At 43.2% G+C, this 21,140-nt stretch overlaps 1 protein-coding gene across 1 annotated transcript in view; it reads left to right on the top strand.

Annotated features, from left to right (window-relative positions):
* Nucleotides 1-21,140, top strand: part of LOC308279904 (NACHT, LRR and PYD domains-containing protein 3-like) — a gene marked incomplete at both ends in the record, with an annotated part of 49,116 nt that overhangs the window by 21,813 nt on the left and 6,163 nt on the right. The window contains 2 exons of the mRNA XM_080720124.1: nucleotides 5,016-5,062; nucleotides 17,442-17,606. Of these exons, the coding sequence (XP_080576250.1) occupies nucleotides 5,016-5,062; nucleotides 17,442-17,606 (212 nt within the window). The remainder of the gene's footprint in view (nucleotides 1-5,015; nucleotides 5,063-17,441; nucleotides 17,607-21,140) is intronic.

Below are 21,140 nucleotides of genomic sequence, written 5' to 3' on the forward strand. Positions count from 1 at the left end.
TGCGAGGAAAACGTTGAGATAATAGCCATTTTGGTTAAAACTGACTGAAAATAACTTTGTACTTCAAGTTTAAAATGATACTAAATAATATTTTTTCAAGTGTCCAAATAAATTCCAAATATTATCAAATGATCTCGCGGCACCCCTGGACTGCCATCGCGGCACCCCAGGGTGCCCCGTCACCCACTTTGAAAACCCCTTTTCTACACAACACTGACTACAGGGTTTCATATGGAGATACAAGGTTTCTACACAACAGTGACTATAGGGTTTATATGGAGATACACGGTTTCTACACAACAGTGACTATAGGGTTTATATGGAGATACAAGGTTTCTACACAACAGTGACTATAGGGTTTATATGGAGATACAAGGTTTCTACACAACAGTGACTATAGGGTTTATATGGAGATACAAGGTTTCTACACAACAGTGACTATAGGGTTTATACTGTATGGAGATACAAGGTTTCTACACAACAGTGACTATAGGGTTTATATGGAGATACACGATTTCTACACAACAGTGACTATAGGGTTTATATGGAGATACAAGGTTTCTACACAACAGTGACTATAGGGTTTATATGGAGATACAAGGTTTCTACACAACAGTGACTACAGAGTTTTATATGGAGATACAAGGTTTCTACACAACAGTGTCTATAGGGTTTATATGGAGATACAAGGTTTCTACACAACAGTGACCATAGGGTTTATATGGAGATACAAGGTTTCTACACAACAGTGACCATAGGGTTTATATGGAGATACAAGGTTTCTACACAACAGTGACTATAGGGTTTATATGGAGATACACGGTTTCTACACAACAGTGACTATAGGGTTTATATGGAGATACAAGGTTTCTACACAACAGTGACTATAGGGTTTATATGGAGATACAAGGTTTCTACACAACAGTGACTATAGGGTTTATATGGAGATACAAGGTTTCTACACAACAGTGACTATTGGGTTTATATGGAGATACAAGGTTTCTACATAACAGTGACTATAGGGTTTATATGGAGATACAAGGTTTCTACACAACAGTGACTATAGGGTTTATATGGAGATACAAGGTTTCTACACAACAGTGACTATAGGGTTTTATATGGAGATACAAGGTTTCTACACAACAGTGACTACAGAGTTTATACTGTATGGAGATACAAGGTTTCTACATAACAGTGACTATAGGGTTTATATGGAGATACAAGGTTTCTACACAACAGTGACTATAGGGTTTATATGGAGATACAAGGTTTCTACACAACAGTGACTATAGGGTTTATATGGAGATACAAGGTTTCTACACAACAGTGACTATAGGGTTTACATGGAGATACAAGGTTTCTACACAACAGTGACTATAGGGTTTATATGGAGATACAAGGTTTCTACACAACAGTGACTATAGGGTTTATATGGAGATACAAGGTTACTACACAACAGTGACTATAGGGTTTTATATGGAGATACAAGGTTTCTACACAACAGTGATTAAAGGCCAGGGTTTCTCAAAGTGGGTGGTAGGGCTGTAATCTAGCCCTGTTTTAGGGATTCGAACTTCGGGGGGATTTTCCGAACGAACCATCGAACCTTCGATGGTTCGTTCAATTGAATAAAAACCGAACGTTCGGACGTTCGAACCATCGAACGTACTGTACCTTTAACCAGCTAAAACAGTGTAGGAAATGTTTTAAATGCGCTGTTTTATCCATTGAAAACGCGTGGATGCGTGGCCGCATTAACACCTAGGCTAACACTTGGAAAATCCAACCCAATCGGAGAAAATGTTGCGCAGTTTGTTGACGAACAGGCTCAATGTATAGCAGAGTTGCACGGATGATGATTAGACTTGGTGACTGCGTCGGAGCGCGTCGCGTTCGGGCTAAACTGGTCTCGATGTAACAACCCCAGAAATCGCATTATAGATCCTTTAGGGGGTTGCAATGAAATCCATCTTTGCTCATGCTGAGGAGAAAGGCTGTTTAATCTTTGGGTGCGTGGATGGCTGGGTGTTCGCTGTTCAAAGCACACACGTCTGTCTCTGCCCAGGTCAGCTGCTCTCACTCACTCTACTCTGTCTACTGACAACAAGCGTGTGTCAGCGAGGCGCTGTAATGGTTCGCGGCCCCAAACAGGAGCGGAATTGGAGCGGAGGACGGTCCTTGATCGCTCCAAGCTGTTCTGGTGCATTTTATAACTACTATAACGGTCACCATTAACTGTTAGTGTTTACCGGTAGGCCTAACTTATTTCGTATTTGGCTATCTCTACTACTGTGATATTCTGCATAGGCCTATCACATTCTGATAATTATTTTTCGTGTAAAAAAAAAAAAAAAAAACCTGAACCCATTAATTTCGAACTTCGATTGCCAACGTAATGAACGAACGTTCGAATCTCCGAAGGTTCGCTTGCAGCCCTAGTGGGTGCTGTGTCACCCTAGGGTGCCGTGATGTCATTCCAGGGTGCCTCAGAATACTTTGATAATATTTGGAATGTATCAATATCACTACAGTTTAACCACTTATACTTATAACTAGTCAGACACCTCAGGGCGACAAGTGACCTCATCCTAGCCTGATTTCAGACTACGCTGGGGCTTTAGTCTGAAGTTGTGGCCATTCTATTTGATTGAAAAGGGGAGGGGATTTAAAATTCGAAATTCCCAATCACAAGAGATCTGGTGGGAGGGGTTGTGTTTGACTTTTGCACACAAAACATTCCCTCCTCCCCCTCCCCTCAATGACATGCACCAAACAGGTCATTGTCTTTGATGTTTCATTGATTAGAGAGAATCACTAACGAGCTATTCGACACTTGTATGGCTCAATCAATGACTGCAGTTCGGAGCCCTTTTGAAGTTCAAAGGGAGCAATTAAGAACTCTGGTGAGCCACGCAGCCACCCCTCCCTCCACTGTTTCTGTTGATTTTCAAAAGTTAGACACGCCCCTCCTCCGCATTGCATTGATTTCATTGGTCGGTTTCGGTCGGTTTGAGAAGCTTTCGGTAGCAAGAGACACGTCATATGACACATCCAGACCAAGAGATGCAGTTCACTCAGAGAGTGGGCGGGTCTATTGGCTGGAGCCAGGCTAACCTCATCCTAAAGGGCGAGGTCGCTGGCCATCTGGCCAGTGATGTATATCGGACCAGTTACCCATATACTATGGAGACCCCTGGTACCCATATATGGAGATCCATATACTGTATATGGAGATGTGCTGTGAGAGCCCAAATGTCTATGACATCTGACATCATACATACAATCCCTTTTATGGATTCTGATTCTGTTAGTGTGGTATGTGGCCGATGTGGCCTCCATATATGGGCATTCCCACATGAAGTCCCGTTAGGTATGGGCTTAATATTGATGACATCAGAGATCTCCATATATGGGCATATATATATATGGAGACAGTGATGTCAGATTGTGATGTCAGAGCGGTAAACCCATAGACCGTAAAAAAGCGTACATGTCCAGACAGACAGACAGACAGACAGACAGACAGACAGACAGACAGACAGACAGACGGACGGAGACATGGTGTGCCATTTCACATACTGAACTGCGACCTTTGGTCACAATAAGACAGACCTGTAGTTGGAGCGAATCCGATATTTCCATGACCATGAGAGCATAGGACCGTTTCTCAGTGGTTTTGTCAACTATGAATTGAGCTCTCATCCTCCTCGCTAAAATGTGGGCAAAATGTTTGACAGCCGCTGAAAGTTTGTGTCTCATTCACTATACACTATACTATAAAGGGAAAAAATACCCACAAAAATCTGCTTTAAGTAGCAGGTGAGGGGTCAAACTAGAGGTTTTTAATTATTTATTTTTATTTTATTTTTTATTTTTATTATTTTTAATCATTTATCTAAAACGGCCCAACAAAACTATGGTTTAGTGATGAGTCATCACTTTTCACAGTCTTTTGGGGTCCGTTTTTAGCCCAAGGAATGTTTTTCATGTAAAACAAATGCTTGCAGTGGATTCAGAATAATTAAAAACCCCTAGTTTGACCCCTCACATGCTACTTAAAGCAGATTTATTTCATTCCAAGTATAGTAAGTGAATGAGACACAAACAGCTGTCAAACATTTTGCCCGCATTTTTGCGAGGGCCATGGGAGCTCAATTTGTTATTTAACCTTCATAGTTGATAAAACCACTGAGAAACTGACCTATGCTCTCACGGTCACGGAAATATCGGATTCGCCCCAACTACTGAGTTTCCTGCAGTACACCAAGTCTCTTCACCAAAACAAGCTCACAATGTGTCAAGTTGTGACGCGTTGTGAGCTTGTAGATCTGCTATTTTTGGTGAATGTTCCCCCAGAATAGGGATGCTGGGGTTTAAGTGGTTAAACGTCAAGTATAAAAGGTTATTTTCAATCTGTCCTAATGGAAACAGATATTCTGTCAAGTTTTCCTCATGACATACTGTATCTTAGGGTTTACATATTTGACATACATTTAAGGTACTGTAAAGTAACAATGTAATTCAGGGGTGTCGTGGATGAATACGTTATGTACGTGACATGTTTTAGAACATCTGCTGTAGACTATTGCAGTAGATTAGAGATTATCATGATTGATTATGTGTGACGTTATAGAGTAGATAAAGTGTTCATTGATTATATTAATATCTAGCCTAACGACACATCATTGATACTGTAAAGCTTGTAAGAGTCTAGATGTCTACCTAGGACTGAGTAGTTATTGTTTTGGTAAAGCCTATCTTGTTATGGTACAGCTCGTTCCAGAGGCCTTGAAGCCACAGTATAACTCTAGTGTTTGACCATTCTTCTTGGCAGAACTCTTTTACCACTGTCCAGAGTGTTAATTGTATTTCTGTCCATGATATCATGTTATATATAAACTTGACCACACACCACCTAATATAATTGTCTTGTCTCCTCATTATCTCATGATTATTGATTGATCTGAATTCCACCACACTATGAAGGCCTGACTTTGTCTCTCTTCCTCCCACAGTGTGGACCATGGTGGAGAGAAGATGCTGAAACCAGGTCTGAGGAAGTGTAAGTGTTAATTCTGTTTTATTCATGAAATCAAAGCAGCACAAACAGCATGTGACATTCACTCATTAACATCCTACTGTGAATGAAGATGATCATAATCATCAGTAATTATATGAACAAATACTAAATTTGTTATTTCAAACATTTAAACATTTTGTCAAACACTTTTGAAAATAGCTGATCTACAAGATCACATGTGAAACGTTGTGAGCTTGTAAACCGTTATTTTTTAATAGATTAAGTATGTAATGCTTCTGAGATGTAGAGGAAAAGTCAGTTGTCTGGCTTTCATAACATTGAGAGCGGCCATGTTGGATTTTCCACTGGATTGCATGCTAATTCAATTCCTATTAAATCACAGAGCGCCTCCAAAAATATGTTAAATGTTTTATCTGGTTATAAGATAAGGATTTCCTTTTAGTTGACCTTGTACCAGGTTTTCCCATACACACTTCAGCAATGGCAAGTCTCTTATTTTAAAGTATTTTGCCATCAGAATGTATGGTCATGGCAACAGATGGCACCTCCATAATTAACCAATGTCAATACTATCAATCTATCACTAACAATATGTCAATTGCACAATAATCATGTATACAAGCTATTCAAAAGAGAACAAATCATTTTTTAATATTTAAAAATCTATTTTCATTTTGTCTTTCTTTTTGAAAATAAAATACAAAATATATATATACAACAATTTCGGGGACCCCCTGCAGTATCCCTGCGGACCCCCTAGGGGTCGCCTACCCCTGTTGCAGACCCCTGGTATAGACGGTATAGAACACGCCCCCCACATCACAGAGGCGGGTCGTACCAGAATTGAAACACAGCAACCAGATATGAAACGACAGGCCTGGGCGTTTCAATATCCGGGGGCCGAGGTGTTCGCGGGCGCACCGCACCGCACCGCGCCGGCACGCCCCGGCTGCCTTTCCCGGGCCTGAGGTGCCACTGCCCCGGGGGGGACACGGGGCAGAGGTCAGAGGTCGGGGCAGAGGTCAAAAACACAACGAACAAGGGTCCTAATCAATAGCAAAAAAGTATTTTTGGGGGGTGAACTACTCCTTTAAGTTCAGTTCAGGTCATTGTGACCCGTTTTACATTTTCATTTGAAAAAAAAAGGTAGAAGTTTAATTTCTTTCCGCCTGAAACTCACTGGCCTCAAAGATTCTTCTGTGATGAAGATGCAGTGCTCTACACCCATGCTCCACCCGAACTTAAGCTAGCAGATCTACAAGCTCACAGCGTACGTACTGCTCTGTGAGCTTGTCCAATAGCATCCAGCTGCAGACTCACAGACCACGTGAGAGTTGATATGTGAGCTCTCCTCTCCTCTCCTCTCCTCTCCTCTCCTCTCCTCCAGCCTCAGGCCCCCCCCCCCCTCCCCCCCGGAGAGAGAGAGAGACACACACACACACACACACACACACACACACACACACACACACACACACACACACACACACACACACACACACACACACACACCCACACTCTCCTCTCCTCTCCTCTCCTCTCCTCTCCTCTCCTCTCCTCTCCTCTCCTGCGATCGGGGGTGAGGCGTACCCATAGAGTTATAATAAGAATAGAGAGGACACCAGATATCCCCGCCCGTCCACTTGCATTAAGTTGCTCACCCAGCGCATGAGGCGTTTTCACCCCTCCTTCCGCATAGTAAAACCGTGACGTAGTGGGGCCTTTGTGACTCATTTTTCGTCATAGTTTGTGTTCATGGACGCGCATTCATGAACGAGCACTTCCGGTATGAACGCGCGTCAATACAAAGAAGCCTAGACGCGCGTTCATGTTTCTGGCCCCAACTGCAGTACCTCAAAACGGCCACCATGTCCATTTGGTTTCAGGGCGCCTCCAGGGTTCTGGGGGCTTGGGCGTACCGTGGAGGTTTCCGAATGTAAATGTGTGTGTAAACGTGTGGTCGCCATTGGCTGAGCCCTAGGGTGATTGACAGGTCGCAAATGGGGGAGGGTCACTTGTTTGCATGTCTGCATATGATTTGCATGTCTAGTAGCCATGTGTTTGTGTTGTGTTTCTGTCACTTTGGCCCACAAGGTCATGGGTTTGATCCAAATTAAATGTGACATACACACTTGTATGTATACTCATTGACGATAAACATAAACATTGTTCAATATATTGTGAGTTACCTGACTGAACTGTACTTACATTCTTTTTTATCTAAATCAAATCTCTTCATCAAAGATAGCTGATCTACAAGCTCACAAAATGTCCCATTGGGATGCGTTTTGAGCGTGTAGATCGGCTATTTTTGGTGAATGTTCCACCCAGAATAGTAATGCTTTAGTTAAAGTGGTTAAACAAAGTTAAATAACGTTAATCTCTCAACCTTGTGACATAGGCTACTGTATCTTAAAACCCATTTTGTGCCCCAGAAATTAACGGATTAAAATGTCCAGTGTGCCTCTCGCTGGCTCCATAAACGGCCAGTCTCTTATTTTGAAGACCAGAAGTCCATAGCTCAAACACTTCCGGTTTGACGTCATCGCGTCCTTCACAGAAAGCGGTCATCGTCCGCATGGTGTTGTGTAATGGCGGAACGGAGCTTTTCAACATGTGTTTTATTAGCGAGAATCTACTGCCATCCTCCCATTTGAAAGTGTTGTTTGGAGATAATGGACATTAAAGATGAGATTCCCCGTCTGCCTCAATGTTATGGGATTACTATTTTGTGCTCGTGGATCCGTGATGATGATAAATCAGCGAGGGAGATCGTCTCGGGACCTTCCGCCCATGTACCCGGTGGGATAACCGCCGTTACAGTAATATATTACTTTTCGCGAGACATCTCGCGATTGGCACTGCGAACATCAAAGGGAATTTCGAGAGATATCTCGGGAAAGGCACTAAATCGGTTAAGGGGGAATGATTTACATTCTTTCAATACATTTTTTTTGCAATATTGTCCACTCATTTGCATGTCCATGGCAAAAATACAGGAATTCCCACCACAAGCCACCATGGCAATGAATCACGTCAAGTTAACACATTCACAACGTCACTGTTGTTTCAGTGACATCAAAGAGGCTGATGGCACCTGTGTTCAGATCACCTGAGATCCAGTTTAGCTAAACTTAACTGACACAACTGTAGGGATGCTGATGGTCCTATTCTCTTTTTATAATCTTCTAAAATGTGCATTTATAATATGAATGAGAATGAGATCAATGACATTAAGTCAGTTTACTGTGCAAACAACAACAATATAATACAATAATGAATAAAAAGAAAACAATTACAGCAGCCTTTGTAAGAGCACCTATAGTGCAAATACGCACATAATGCCCTGCTTCACCACAAAGTAGTGAAAATATAAAATCTGCAAGCACACGTGTTACATAGCACTTTTAGATCATCTATTTTAATTAAAGGTAAAAACAAACAAGGAAGCCCTCCTAAATTAGCTCTGGTCCATCGCTTTCACCTCCCGCATTGCTCCCGGTGAAGCTCTGACAGACCCGTCGGGAAACGCATGGACTCGAGATTGTCGGCCCCGCCGAGCGCTCAATACTAGTGAAAATAAATAAAACCGTTTCACTACTCACCAAACCAAAGGTCGTTTTGCGCTGTTGAAAGTCTATTCTCCGCGGTGGTGAACCTCTCAGCACCCCACCTACTCTGTAAAATACATTATTTTTGGCATGAAATAAAGTGCATCCAACTCGACCGCCGCTTATTCCGGGTTGTGAACCATTGTATCTGCGGTGGCCGCTAGGTGGCCTGAGGTGTGTGCGTTTTATTTCATGACAAAAATAATGTATTTTACAGAGTAGGTGGGGTGCTGAGGGGTTCACCACCGCGGAGAATAGACTTTCAACAGCGCAAAACGACCTTTGGTTTGGTGAGTAGTGAAACGGTTTTGTTTATTTTCACTAGTATTGAGCGCTCGGCGGGGCCGACAATCTCGAGTCCATGCGTTTCCCGACGGGTCTGTCAGAGCTTCACCGGGAGCAATGCGGGAGGTGAAAGCGATGGACCAGAGCTACTCCTAAATGACAAGCCGTCTCCTTGGCAGGGTCACCCTCCCTGACACCCTCTAGTACAGTGGTTCTCAACCTGTGGGTCAGGCCTGGGGACACACCAGATTATTTTGGGGGGTCCCCAGCTTAATGTGCAACATTGTTTTCTCACTCACCAGTAAACAAACCAACATAAAGTTTAAGTGTATAGAGGGTATCTGCACATTTATAAAGTGACAATTTAAGGACTTTTTAATACCTCTAAAATGATGAATTATATATTGGTCAAATTGTCAAATATTAGAAGTTGTGAAAATAGCTGATCTACATGCTCACAGCGCCTCACAATGTAGATCTGCTATTTTCACAATTGAACAAAACTAGAAATAAGCCCCCTGCGGGGGCACGAATGACACACACACACGGAGTAAAAGTAACACACACACACACACACGCACACGCTCTCTAAAGGCACAAATGCAACACTTACACGAATGACACACACACACACGGAGTAAAAGTAACAGCACGCACACACGTGCGTGCACATTGTTTCTCGTTGTCTCACTGCTTCTGCCAAGCAGGATTTAGAAGCACGACACAGTATACACACGTGTGGTCGGCGCGCGTGCGTGCGTGCACAGTCATACAAATGAGAGTGAATGAAGCAAAAATAAACATCACAATCTGTCAGCAAGTATTGAAAGAAAGTGAACAAAATTAAGTAAATAATCACCTGTTGTTGATGCTGCTGCTGTTGCTGCTGCTGCTGCTTTAACCACGCGTAAATAGTGTTTGCGTTTATGACGGCCAAGGGATGTCTTTTTTTTTTCGTCCCATGTTTTTACACGGGAGGTGTGAAAGGAAGATCTGTCCCTATAAAGGCGATGTCGTTTCTTGAATTTGATGCTGAACTGAGCGAACAGTGTGTTTACTTTTAAATGTATGTACAGTCCTGTTTGCTGGTTGTGTCTGTGTGACGCTAACTCTGCACCAGACCAGTACTGGGAAAGATGGATAACCACGGCCCGGACTCATTTTTGAAGCTTGTGATTGGCTGAACCGGACGTAGGGAGCGCTCCGTTGTAGTCACTTGGACCGCGCGAGGTGCACCAAAACCCAATAAATCATTGCGTTTATCGTGCACTTCAGGCCTTACGGCCTGGGCCTAAATAGAACGGTTTCCATCCATCTTTCCCAGTGGGATCCATAATCAGGCGAGCAGTACGTGCTATGAGTACGTGCTATGAGTGTGTGACGCGAAGAGTACAACAGCTGTTGGCACATGCGCAGTTGGGTGGGCCTAGCGGGCATTGGGCAAAATAGCTGGCTAAAAAGCGCCTGAATACTGATCAGTACATATGCCAAGTGTGGAACCTCTAGGATTAGTGGTTTGCTGGGAATAGTCAGCATACGCCATTTGGCACTCCATGGACTATTTGGGGGCACTCCATGGACCCGTTCTCCAATTACTATATGTAAGATGTAAGTACCATGCATAGTAATACATAAGGACCGCAGCAATACACAAGAAACGGAGCGGGAGAGTCATTTAATCCGGTTGCTCCGTAGGTCCGGACGTAATTGTTTGTCTCCGTAACCTTACGGACAACACTCAACCTGACGGATCAAAACCGATAAAAACGTACGTACGCTTGAACTACCCGGCCGTGGCGAACTTTTGTCAACCGTGGCAGTAGTAGTGAGGACAATTACTTATAAAACAGCGGTTCTGAAACAAACTATATGTGTCCCAAAACGGTAAAAAAAAGGAACGTCATTGCAACCAAGAAGACGTCATTCCTCACAGGACCGGCTGTGCATTGGCATGAGAATACATACACACAAACGCGCGTGCACACACTCACACCGCCTCTCATCCAAAAGCGAGATGGGTGCAGTGCACTGTGTTGTTATTATTACTCAGTCTGGGTGGTTAAATCTATACCCTCGCGGAGTTGCATTTACCGCGATAATGTTGCGACAGACAGCAGCTGCAGAACCAGTCCAGACTGTTACAAAACATCACGTCGGTCGCCGAGTCAAGAAGTCGTTCTACATATTTTGGCTAAAAATGTCCTTGTGATTTGATACTACAAAACTATTTAATTGGAAATATTTTTTACATACTGCATAATGTGTGAAATAATTTAACCACAGTATAGTTGCAGAGTAAAGCAATTATCACACAAACATTGTTGTATGATAGACTGAACTGGAATGTCATGAAATATAGAATTGTGAATTTGACATTTCACATAAAGCTTTTATAACAGAGACATTTAGGTGACATTTAGCATATAGAGGGCCGTGAGGAGTTGAACCCCAATAACAAGTTAGTGAAGTGTTGCACCCCAAAAACAAGTCGTTTCCGAAACCGGCTCTTTGGTATTGCCTGCTGTCACCATTTAGTCAACTGCAAGTCCATTAAACATTAGAAAACATGTGAATATCTATCAGCCCAAAGCCCATTAGAGTGTATGTGCTAAAGATGTAAACACAGATGTATTATAATGTTAAGTGCATTCAGGTATTATGAATAAATACATTGAGTGCTGCCCTTACTTGCATGAAAGCAGTCAAGGCACCAACTTCAGTGATTACTGGTGATCACAAAATAAAATAGCACAATTATTTTAATACTAGAAGCAGCGTCTAGTCGGCGACCTGGCCAACTCGGGAACGATGTAAATAGGGAATGAATGCCCCGCCCTTTAATGCAAACCCCATTATACCTGTTGTCATAGGACCCGTTTTGACCATCTGTTTGCCTGTGTCCATTTATGCCCATATATGGAGATATCTGTTATCTGTCTGTCTGTCAGCGTCCATTTTATGTCCATATATGGAGATCACTGCAGATATAGTTCTGGGTCCATTTTATGCCCATATATGGAGATATCTGTCTATTTGCGTCCATTTCATGCCCATATATGGAGATCTCTGTATCTGTCTGTCTGTGTCCCTTTATGCCCGTATATGGAGATCTTTGTGATTCTGCGTACATTTTATGCCCATATATGCCATTTGCGTCCATTTTATGCCCATTTATGGAGATCTCTGTATCCGTCTGTCTGTGTCCCTTTATGCCCGTATATGGAGATCTTTGTGATTCTGCGTCCATTTTATGCCCATATATGCTATATATGGAGATATTCAGAGATTTTTTGTTGACTCATGTGGCGTACGTGATGTCAGAGCCTTTTATGAAGTGATGTCACAATGAGTCAGAGCTTTCGCCGTTTTTCCTCCGGAACAGCCTGATGTCAACAATCAACCCCGCATAAGGAGATTCCGAACGTTTCGCGCCGGTTCGGGAAAACCCGACCGTCGGGTCGGGTCGAGACCCGGCACTGCACTCCGTGCCGCGGCGGGGAACGCGCGTGCCGAATCTGAAGCCGGTGGGACAAACGGTTCTCGAGATACGCGGATTACAGACACACAGACAGACAGACAGACACGCAGAGACTTCTCACATTTATAGATAGATAACATCCACATCAGCTAGACTATGCATCACCTATTTGAAAATAGCATACAAGCTTGTGGGTCTGCTATTTTCACTCAGACTGGGGTCTGGGGACCCCCAGGGGTCCCACGATTTGTGTTTTGTATTTTTGAACATAGCATGGACACCAGCTAGCCACTAGTTACCCTATATGCATCACCTATTTGAAAATAACAGATATACAAGCGTGTGGATCTGCCATTTTCACTCAAGACTGGGGTCTGGGGACCCCCAGGGTGGGGCGGTATCGACATTTTGTTACCGCGATTACCGTCTTCCCATTTACCGCCGGTACTGCGGTAATTACCGCACCCCCGTATCTATTAATTAAGGTTCGGCGATAAACCAAAATATTGCAATCATCTTCCCAAAAGTCGCCTCTCCACAGCCTGACTGCCCGAGTCATACTTCTCCGTACAGCACAATGTATGGCTTTGAAAGGAGCAGATCTACAAGCTCACAACACATCGCATCCGCGACGCGTTCTGAGCTTTTAGAGTTACCATAGTAACGTAGGCTAGCTACTTGGGCTTTTCAGACACAAACAGCTGTGTGAACAAACCAGAAGAGGACGGGTAGTCAAATCGTGTACAGTGATTCTGTAAACTCACGTCACGTCTCAACTCTCAAATCGCAGTGATTGAGTGCTGCTATATACAGGTTTTAGTTACAAGACTTGACAGAAAAGGTTATAAAATCGCCGACGCGCCACCACGTGCGACGCGGTGGAAAAAGTAAAATAGTTTCATTTTCGGTTTTAGTCCACGCGGCCCGCGCTCCGCCAGTAATCCGTATGAATAAAAAAAGATATGCCACAACACAAGGTATGTATTTAACATCCTTGTGTCGAGTGGATTACAGAGAAAGTTTATGCTGCTCCTTCATAGAGTTGTGCTCCGTTCTCTCCTGCCCTGTGCACTGTGTGCAGGTCTGTGTCTGAGTGACGTATGTGGCTTCAAACATGTGGTACACGGCCCAGAGCAGAGCGGCATGGAGCGCATGCGGTCCTCGCTTCTCCCCTGTTTTAAAACTTGCTTGTTTTCCAATAAAATATATACTTTTTTTACCGCGGTAAGAACACTGACACCGCGGTAGACCTCGGTTTACCGCGGTACGGCGGTTACCGTGTCCAACCCTACCCACAATCTTTGTTTTGTATTTCTAACATAGCATGGACACCAGCTAGCCGCTAGTTACAAAATAGCCAATCTACAAGCTTGTAGATCGGCTATAAAAAACAACAACAACAACCAGTAAAGGTGGTTGCACACTGCACTGCGTGTTTTCGTTGCGTTTTGGAAATCCGAAAGCCGTAGGCCAGGGAGAGAGAGAGGAAAGAGAGAGAGACCAAGGGACTCAGTGCAACAGCTGCGAAAATCGAAAAAATCAACCCTGGTCCGAAAATAAATACGAAAAAGGCGGCAGTGTGAAGACCTTTAGACTCCTTAATCGGGAGATAAGCGACCGTCAGGTCGCAGCGTGATTTGGTGGCGGTATATGGGACAGATCCATGTTGATGACATGAGTGTAGACATACTGTGTACAGATTTGCGTGATTTTAGGGCAAAATCTGTAGGAGCAGTGTCCAAAAATGTGTTTGAAAAAATGGGCCTGATGGTGGCGCTATATGGGACAGATTCATGTTGACGGCTCTCTTGGCGCCGCCGAGGCGGGTGCGTGGGTACCGGCCCGGCTCTCCCGGTCGCTCCTAGCCCGAGTTACGGCTAGGTTGTGGATTGGCAGGCAAGGAGTGTGTGTGCAAAGTTTGGCATGGATTGGGGCAACGGTGGCGGAGATATGAGTTGGGGAAAAGTGTGACGTGACGGACAGACTGACAGACTGACAGACAGCCTGTCGAGGTTTTGGTAGTAGCTGCGACCTGACGGTCGCAACAACAACAAAGGGTGTGGGAATACTTGGGATCCATGGCACAAACTATTTTCTACTTAGGTCAAATGCATATTAATTCGGGGGGTCCTTGACATTAAAACGTTTGAGAACTACTGGCACACACATATTGAAATATAGCATCATGTAGCCACATCAATATAGCCAAGTCTATACACTGTATACATCAGCTACATAAAATAGCCTAATCAAGTACATATCAGATCATGGAGCCCATTTGATAACATGTTCTAACCAAATGGACCCTGACGGTTCATTTGCACAACAAAGCACATTCCACTGAGCAGCTTACACATGCCACTCCAACCCAGATGGATGTACAGTAAACATGTGTTGACCAACACATCTTCACCCATCACCACAAACGTTGCATTATCATGTTAAATAGCTGTAGGGATGAAGGCATGAGCCTGAAGGAAAATAACATAAAAACGGAGCTAAGAGCTCATCAGCTCATTCCCTCAAACTGCAACATAAAATAAGCTAAATATACAGTGGTTGTACAGTAATATGACATTAAAAATCGTCTTTCTACTAGGGGTCTAAAGAGTATTATGTTCAGTGACTGTGTGATTGATTGATTGAAGACTTTATTAGAAGTTTGCATAGGAAAAGGTAGTTTCATGACGGTACAGTTCACTGGTACAAGCTCTACTAAAAGGAGATCCATGAAAAGACTAAGCTTATTTCCACTGGAAACCATTAAGTATCTCATATAAAACATTGTGGTATTTCAGTGTCCATAACTGACTAGCATGCCATGGACTGTAGCTTTCAGTCAGGCAACATGATTACAGACAGCTCTGTACACATCATTATCAGATTATCCTTCCTCTGTAATCACAATAACAGTTTATCTGGCCATACAAACGTTTGCTTTGCCCATGTCAGAAACTCCTGCTATCATGCCCAAATGCAACACTTTAGACAGGCAATGCTAATTCGCTAATTTGTTAGCAATGGCTCCCCCTGATAAAAGGTGACCAAATAAAAAAACAGGCATTCTAAAAACACATTTTAAAATGTGTTTAGTGGTGTTTCTCTGTAAATATATATACAGCTTACCTGCTTCAGGCTGCTGCTCCGGTGTGACAGATCGTGTGGTTTCTGGATTGTCTGGAGACCAATTGTAGTCCTTTTGGCTCGGCAGATGTTGTTTCAGGAAGTGGGGGGCGGAGCTCCCTTTGTCATTCATGCTGCATAATGTTCTTTCAATAAACTATCTTTACATATCCATCCAATTGTTTCTGGAATCTTACTTGTATGAAACAGTAAAAACATGCACTCCAAAAACACAGTTAGAATGATTAAAATAAAAATAACAATAATTATAATAATAATGTGGGAATTGAACCGCCTCAGTAGTGAACTAAATACATCCTTGTTACAATGCTTTACCTGTCACGCTACCAACCCTTGATTCCCTCATCTGGAAAGATGTATTTCAATGTGGTGTGAACGTTGGAAACAAGTTAACATGACACACCATGATTTTCTAGATCAACTGGTGTCAGTGGTGTCCTGTTGTTTTCTAACAGATCTAAGCGCTCTGTTCAACTGATCATTTAATAGCTGTAGAAACAAGTCAATGATGTTGGTATAATCACACCAGGCAACGCAAACTCTTGTGTGCAGTCTGACAAATACATAGGCCTAATAGCCTATCAATCTTTTCATTACACATATTGAGCAAATTGGACTTGTTCATTTCTCAGAGCATAAAACAGCACCATCTGCTGTTGGTTTTATGTTTAGCAATTTACACCAATTCAAATGGTGGTGATGGATCCACTGTGTATTACTGCAGTACAAATATCTTACATAATGTTATTATTTATGCATATATGTATCAAATAAATATCGAGCCCATTAACCTGGACTCTAGACACCTCTGCGCATTAATGCTATTTTTTAACCAGCCAATTAGGCCTACTTATGACACATAATGTATGTATAGCCTTTGTAATGAAAAGATTGATAGGCTATTATGTATTTGTCAGACTTCACACAAGAGTTTGCGTTGCCTGGTGTGATTATACCAACATCATTGACTTGTTTCTACAGCTATTAAATGATCAGTTGAACAGAGCGCTTAGATCTGTTAGAAAACAACAGGACACCACTGACACCAGTTGATCTAGAAAATCATGGTGTGTCATGTTAACTTGTTTCCAACGTTCACACCACATTCAAATACATCTTTCCAGATGAGGGAATCAATGGTTGGTAGCGTGACAGGTAAAGCATTGTAACAAGGATCCATTTAGTTCACTACTGAGGCGGTTCAATTCCCACATTATTATTATAATTATTGTTATTTTTATTTTAATCATTCTAACTGTGTTTTTGGAGTGCATGTTTTTACTGTTTCATACAAGTAAGATTCCAGAAACAATTGGATGGATATGTAAAGATAGTTTATTGAAAGAACATTATGCAGCATGAATGACAAAGGGAGCTCCGCCCCCACTTCCTGAAACAACATCTGCCGAGCCAAAAGGACTACAATTGGTCTCCAGACAATCCAGAAACCACACGATCTGTCACACCGGTCTGCCTGCCACTGTCCTGCCACTGTCCAGCCAGCAGGGCTGACAGGCTGTGAGAGTGAGAGAGAGATATTATGATGTCCACCCAGGCCTTGATTTAATCCAAAACACATTAAACACAAAACCGGAATGTTACTGGAGCCTAAAAAGTAGAAAGAGACCGTCACTGTTTGTCCGTGGGGGTCTGTGGGGAATTAAACCGCACCAGCCGATCTGTCCATCCAAGTGTAAACAGAAAACGGCTGCCCTCAGCTGTGGCTCTGGTTCAGTGGAGGAGGCGGGGTTAGGGAAACGAGCAGAAATCCCCCCCCCCCCCCCGCAACGGTGACAATAAAAATGTAAACTCTATAAACAACAATAATAATATTGATGAGGTTTTAATTAGTTGTGATGTTTTGTCATGTGTTTTCTCACAGATTCCTGTTCACTCTCACTGGATGTGAACACAGAGTACAACTGGCTCTCCCTGTCAGAGGAGGACAGAAAGGTGACTTTAACAGGACAACACCAAGGTTACCCTGATCATCCAGAGAGATTCACCTCTGACTGCCAGGTGTTGAGTAAAGAGAGTCTGTGTGAAGGTGGGAGGTCCTACTGGGAAGTGGAATGGAGTGGAGGGGTCCGTATAGCAGTCTGTTATAAAGACATCAACAGACAGGGTGGTGAGTCATTGTTTGGAGACAATAGCAAGTCATGGTGTTTACATTGCTATGATGGAAGCTACACGTTCATACACAACAATGTTGAGACTGCAGTGTCAAGACGTTGTCCCTCCAGAGGCAGAGTGGGGGTGTACCTGGATCACAGTGCAGGGACTCTGTCATTTTACAGAGTTACTGACACCATGACCCTCCTCCATACAGAACACACCACCTTCACACAACCTCTGTATGCAGGGATAGGGGTTGTTTATACTGGAGATACAGCAGAGCTGTGTAAGATGTGGTAGAGAGAGAGAGAGAGAGAGAGAGAGAGAGAGAGAGAGAGAGAGAGAGCACGGACGGACGGACAAACGGATGAACGGAGAGAGAGAGGGGGGGAGGGAGGGGCGGCCGGCCGGAGGGAGGGACGCGGACGGACAGACGAGAGAGAGAGAGAGAGAGAGAGAGAGAGAGAGAGATAAGAGAGAGAGAGAGAGAGAGAGAGAGAGAGAGATAAGAGAGAGAGAGAGAGAGAGAGAGAGAGAGAGAGAGAGAGGTGGGGGGTGGACGGACGGACGGATGAACGGAGAGAGAGAGAGAGAGAGAGAGAGGTGGGGGGTGGACGGACGGACGGATGAACGGAGAGAGAGAGAGAGGGGGATGGAGGGAGGGAGGCACGCGGACGGACGGACAGACGGACAGACGAGAGAGAGAGAGAGAGAGGGGGGGGGGGAGGGGCGGCCGGCCGGAGGGAGGGACGCGGACGGACAGAGAGAGAGAGAGAGAGAGAGAGAGAGAGGTGGGGGGTGGACGGACGGACGGATGAACGGAGAGAGAGAGAGAGAGAGAGAGAGAGAGAGAGAGAGAGAGAGGTGGGGGGTGGACGGACGGACGGATGAACGGAGAGAGAGAGAGAGGGGGAGGGAGGGAGGGAGGCACGCGGACGGACGGACAGACGGACAGCCGAGAGAGAGAGAGGGGGGGGGGGTCATGCGCTGCAATGCTGGTAGAAGTACTCATATATTTTGGACTCGAGTAAAAGTAGAAATACCACAATGTAGAAATAACTGTTACCAGCGTTCTGAATTCTACTTGTTCAAAAGTATTAGTGTCAAAATATACTCAAGTAGTAAAAGTAAAAGTACTCGTTATGCAGAATGTATTTAATGTGTTATTAATTAAAAATACTATTTTGATCATTAACCAGTTATGCACCATTTTATGGTTTGGCCATTTGAAAATAGCAGATCTACAAGCTCAACGCGGCGCGATGTGACACGTTGTGAGCTTGTAGATCTGCTGTTTATTTATAATTCTTTATTTTTTTTAACACACAGTGATATTTTCACTATTTCTGAATAGTTTTGAATGTTTGTAAACACACGCCCATATATGGACCAATGTTCTACACCAGTGGTTCTCAAAGTGTGGTTCAGGGACCCTCAGGATCCCTTGAGGAGGTTCTAAATGGACCTTTAAATGTCTGGAACTCTGAGTGTCCAAATGGAACCAAATGGACCCTTTCAGGTCTGTAACTCTGAGAGTGTACAAATGGAACCAAATGGACCCTTACAGGTCACTCTGAGAGTGTACAAATGGTACCAAATGAACCCTTACGGGTCCATTTGGTTCCATATGTACACACTCTCAGAATAATTGGGGTTCCTTGAAAATACAAAGATTGTGAACCACGGCTCTACATGTTGTGAGCTTGTAGATCTGCTATTTTCACTATTTCTTAATGTACAGTAACAGTGTGATAACTTGTCCTAAACAGAGACCAGGGTTCATGAGGTTAAAATCACTGTAAATATTTGTACATCAACAACCTGATGAAGACAACTTGTCCAAAACGTTGATCATTAAAATCTTTTGCATGGAACTACACTGAGTGTGTGTTGTTTTTATATGTTCTTACACACGTATGTACGCACACAAACACACACAATCAGGAGTGATGAATCAGGGTGAATATAATGATTATTTTTAAATCACTTTGGGCTTCTATAGTTTAATAATGTTGAGTACATTTTAGACACAAAAATAATGATTTTCTTGGATGCAATACAACACAAATTAAAGATGATGTCATCACTGTCAGGTGGAAACCTTGTATGTCCAAAACTACGGTTTATAAAATATCTCTTTATTATTTAGTCTCAAAGCTCTTTCTAATACTTTTTTTTGTGTGTTTATTATTTATAAAACGTAACCACTTTAACTGTATAAAAGAACAAAAAAACATCAAAAACGATCTACAAGCTCGCAACGCGTCACATTGTGACACGTCGTGAGCTTGTAGATCGGCCATCTATGCCACTTTTGGCCACACACTTGTATGACGATGTAGAGCATTAATTTATGTTTGTATTTATGTTAAAAATAATAATAAATGGTTTAAATATGGAGATACAAGGTTTCTGCCCGCCACGCCAGCAACCATCATGTTCTTTGACCTACTGTACCTACTGTACCTAGACACCTTATTGAAGGACCTACCAGGCCCAGGGTTCAGAGTTAGACACAGTTAGACAAACCATAGACATAGAAAGGTAGACGCCTCCTTCGGCTAGGGGGCGTATGCATTGAGCAACTAAGGCAGGGGTCGGCAACCCAAAATGTTGAAAGAGCCATATTGGACAAAAAAAAAACAAAACAAATGTGTCTGGAGCCGCAAAAAAATTATAAAAGTCTTATATATTGTCGTTTTCGGGTGGACACCTTCTATGTACAAAACTTCGTTTTGTATTTATCATTTAAAAAATTAACTAAACTAGTGAAAACAGCCGATCTACAAGCACACAACTCCTCGCACCGCGAGGCGTTGTGTGCTTGTAGATCGGCTGTTTTCACTACTTTTGTGCGTCAGTGTTGTATGATGAAGCAGGGCTTTACTTTGCGGGGGGGAAAAAAACACACAAATTTGAAACTTGGAGATACAAGGTTTCTGCCCGATAGTGACGATAAAAAAATCGTTAAAACAATTCCATTTCCATACATTTTTGAAAAGCTCCAGGGAGCCACTAGGGTGGCGCTAAAGAGCCGCTTGCGGCTCTAGAGCCGCGGGTTGCTGACCCCCGAACTAAGGGAATCTTCATCGCTTCCGTGTTCATTGCTTTTGCGTGCGTCACACATACGGAAGTCGGTAAGCCAATCACAAGCAGGTGGGGGCTGGTCTTTACGTATGCAGCCTGTAAGAACAGCTGAGCCGCGCAACATCGGAACTGGCTCTGTTGAATTGAATTGTAGTCCTTGGATAAGTCCCGGAAAAGACGCGCTGTGATTGGCCAATAGTCACTTTGACTGACAGCGTTCCCTTAATTTTTCCAGGAAGTCCGGACTAGAACTTTTGCACATCGCTCCAATTAACTGCAGAGGCGAACGAGGCATCTAGCTCTTGAGACAAACCTAGACTCCTATCTTATGCTTTGTTTTATAATGTTTTTATTTATGCTGTAAGGTGATTTGTTTTAC

This window comes from Nannobrachium achirus (genome assembly GCF_963921795.1).
Source record: "Nannobrachium achirus genome assembly, chromosome: 24".
Classification (NCBI taxonomy): domain Eukaryota; kingdom Metazoa; phylum Chordata; class Actinopteri; order Myctophiformes; family Myctophidae; genus Nannobrachium; species Nannobrachium achirus.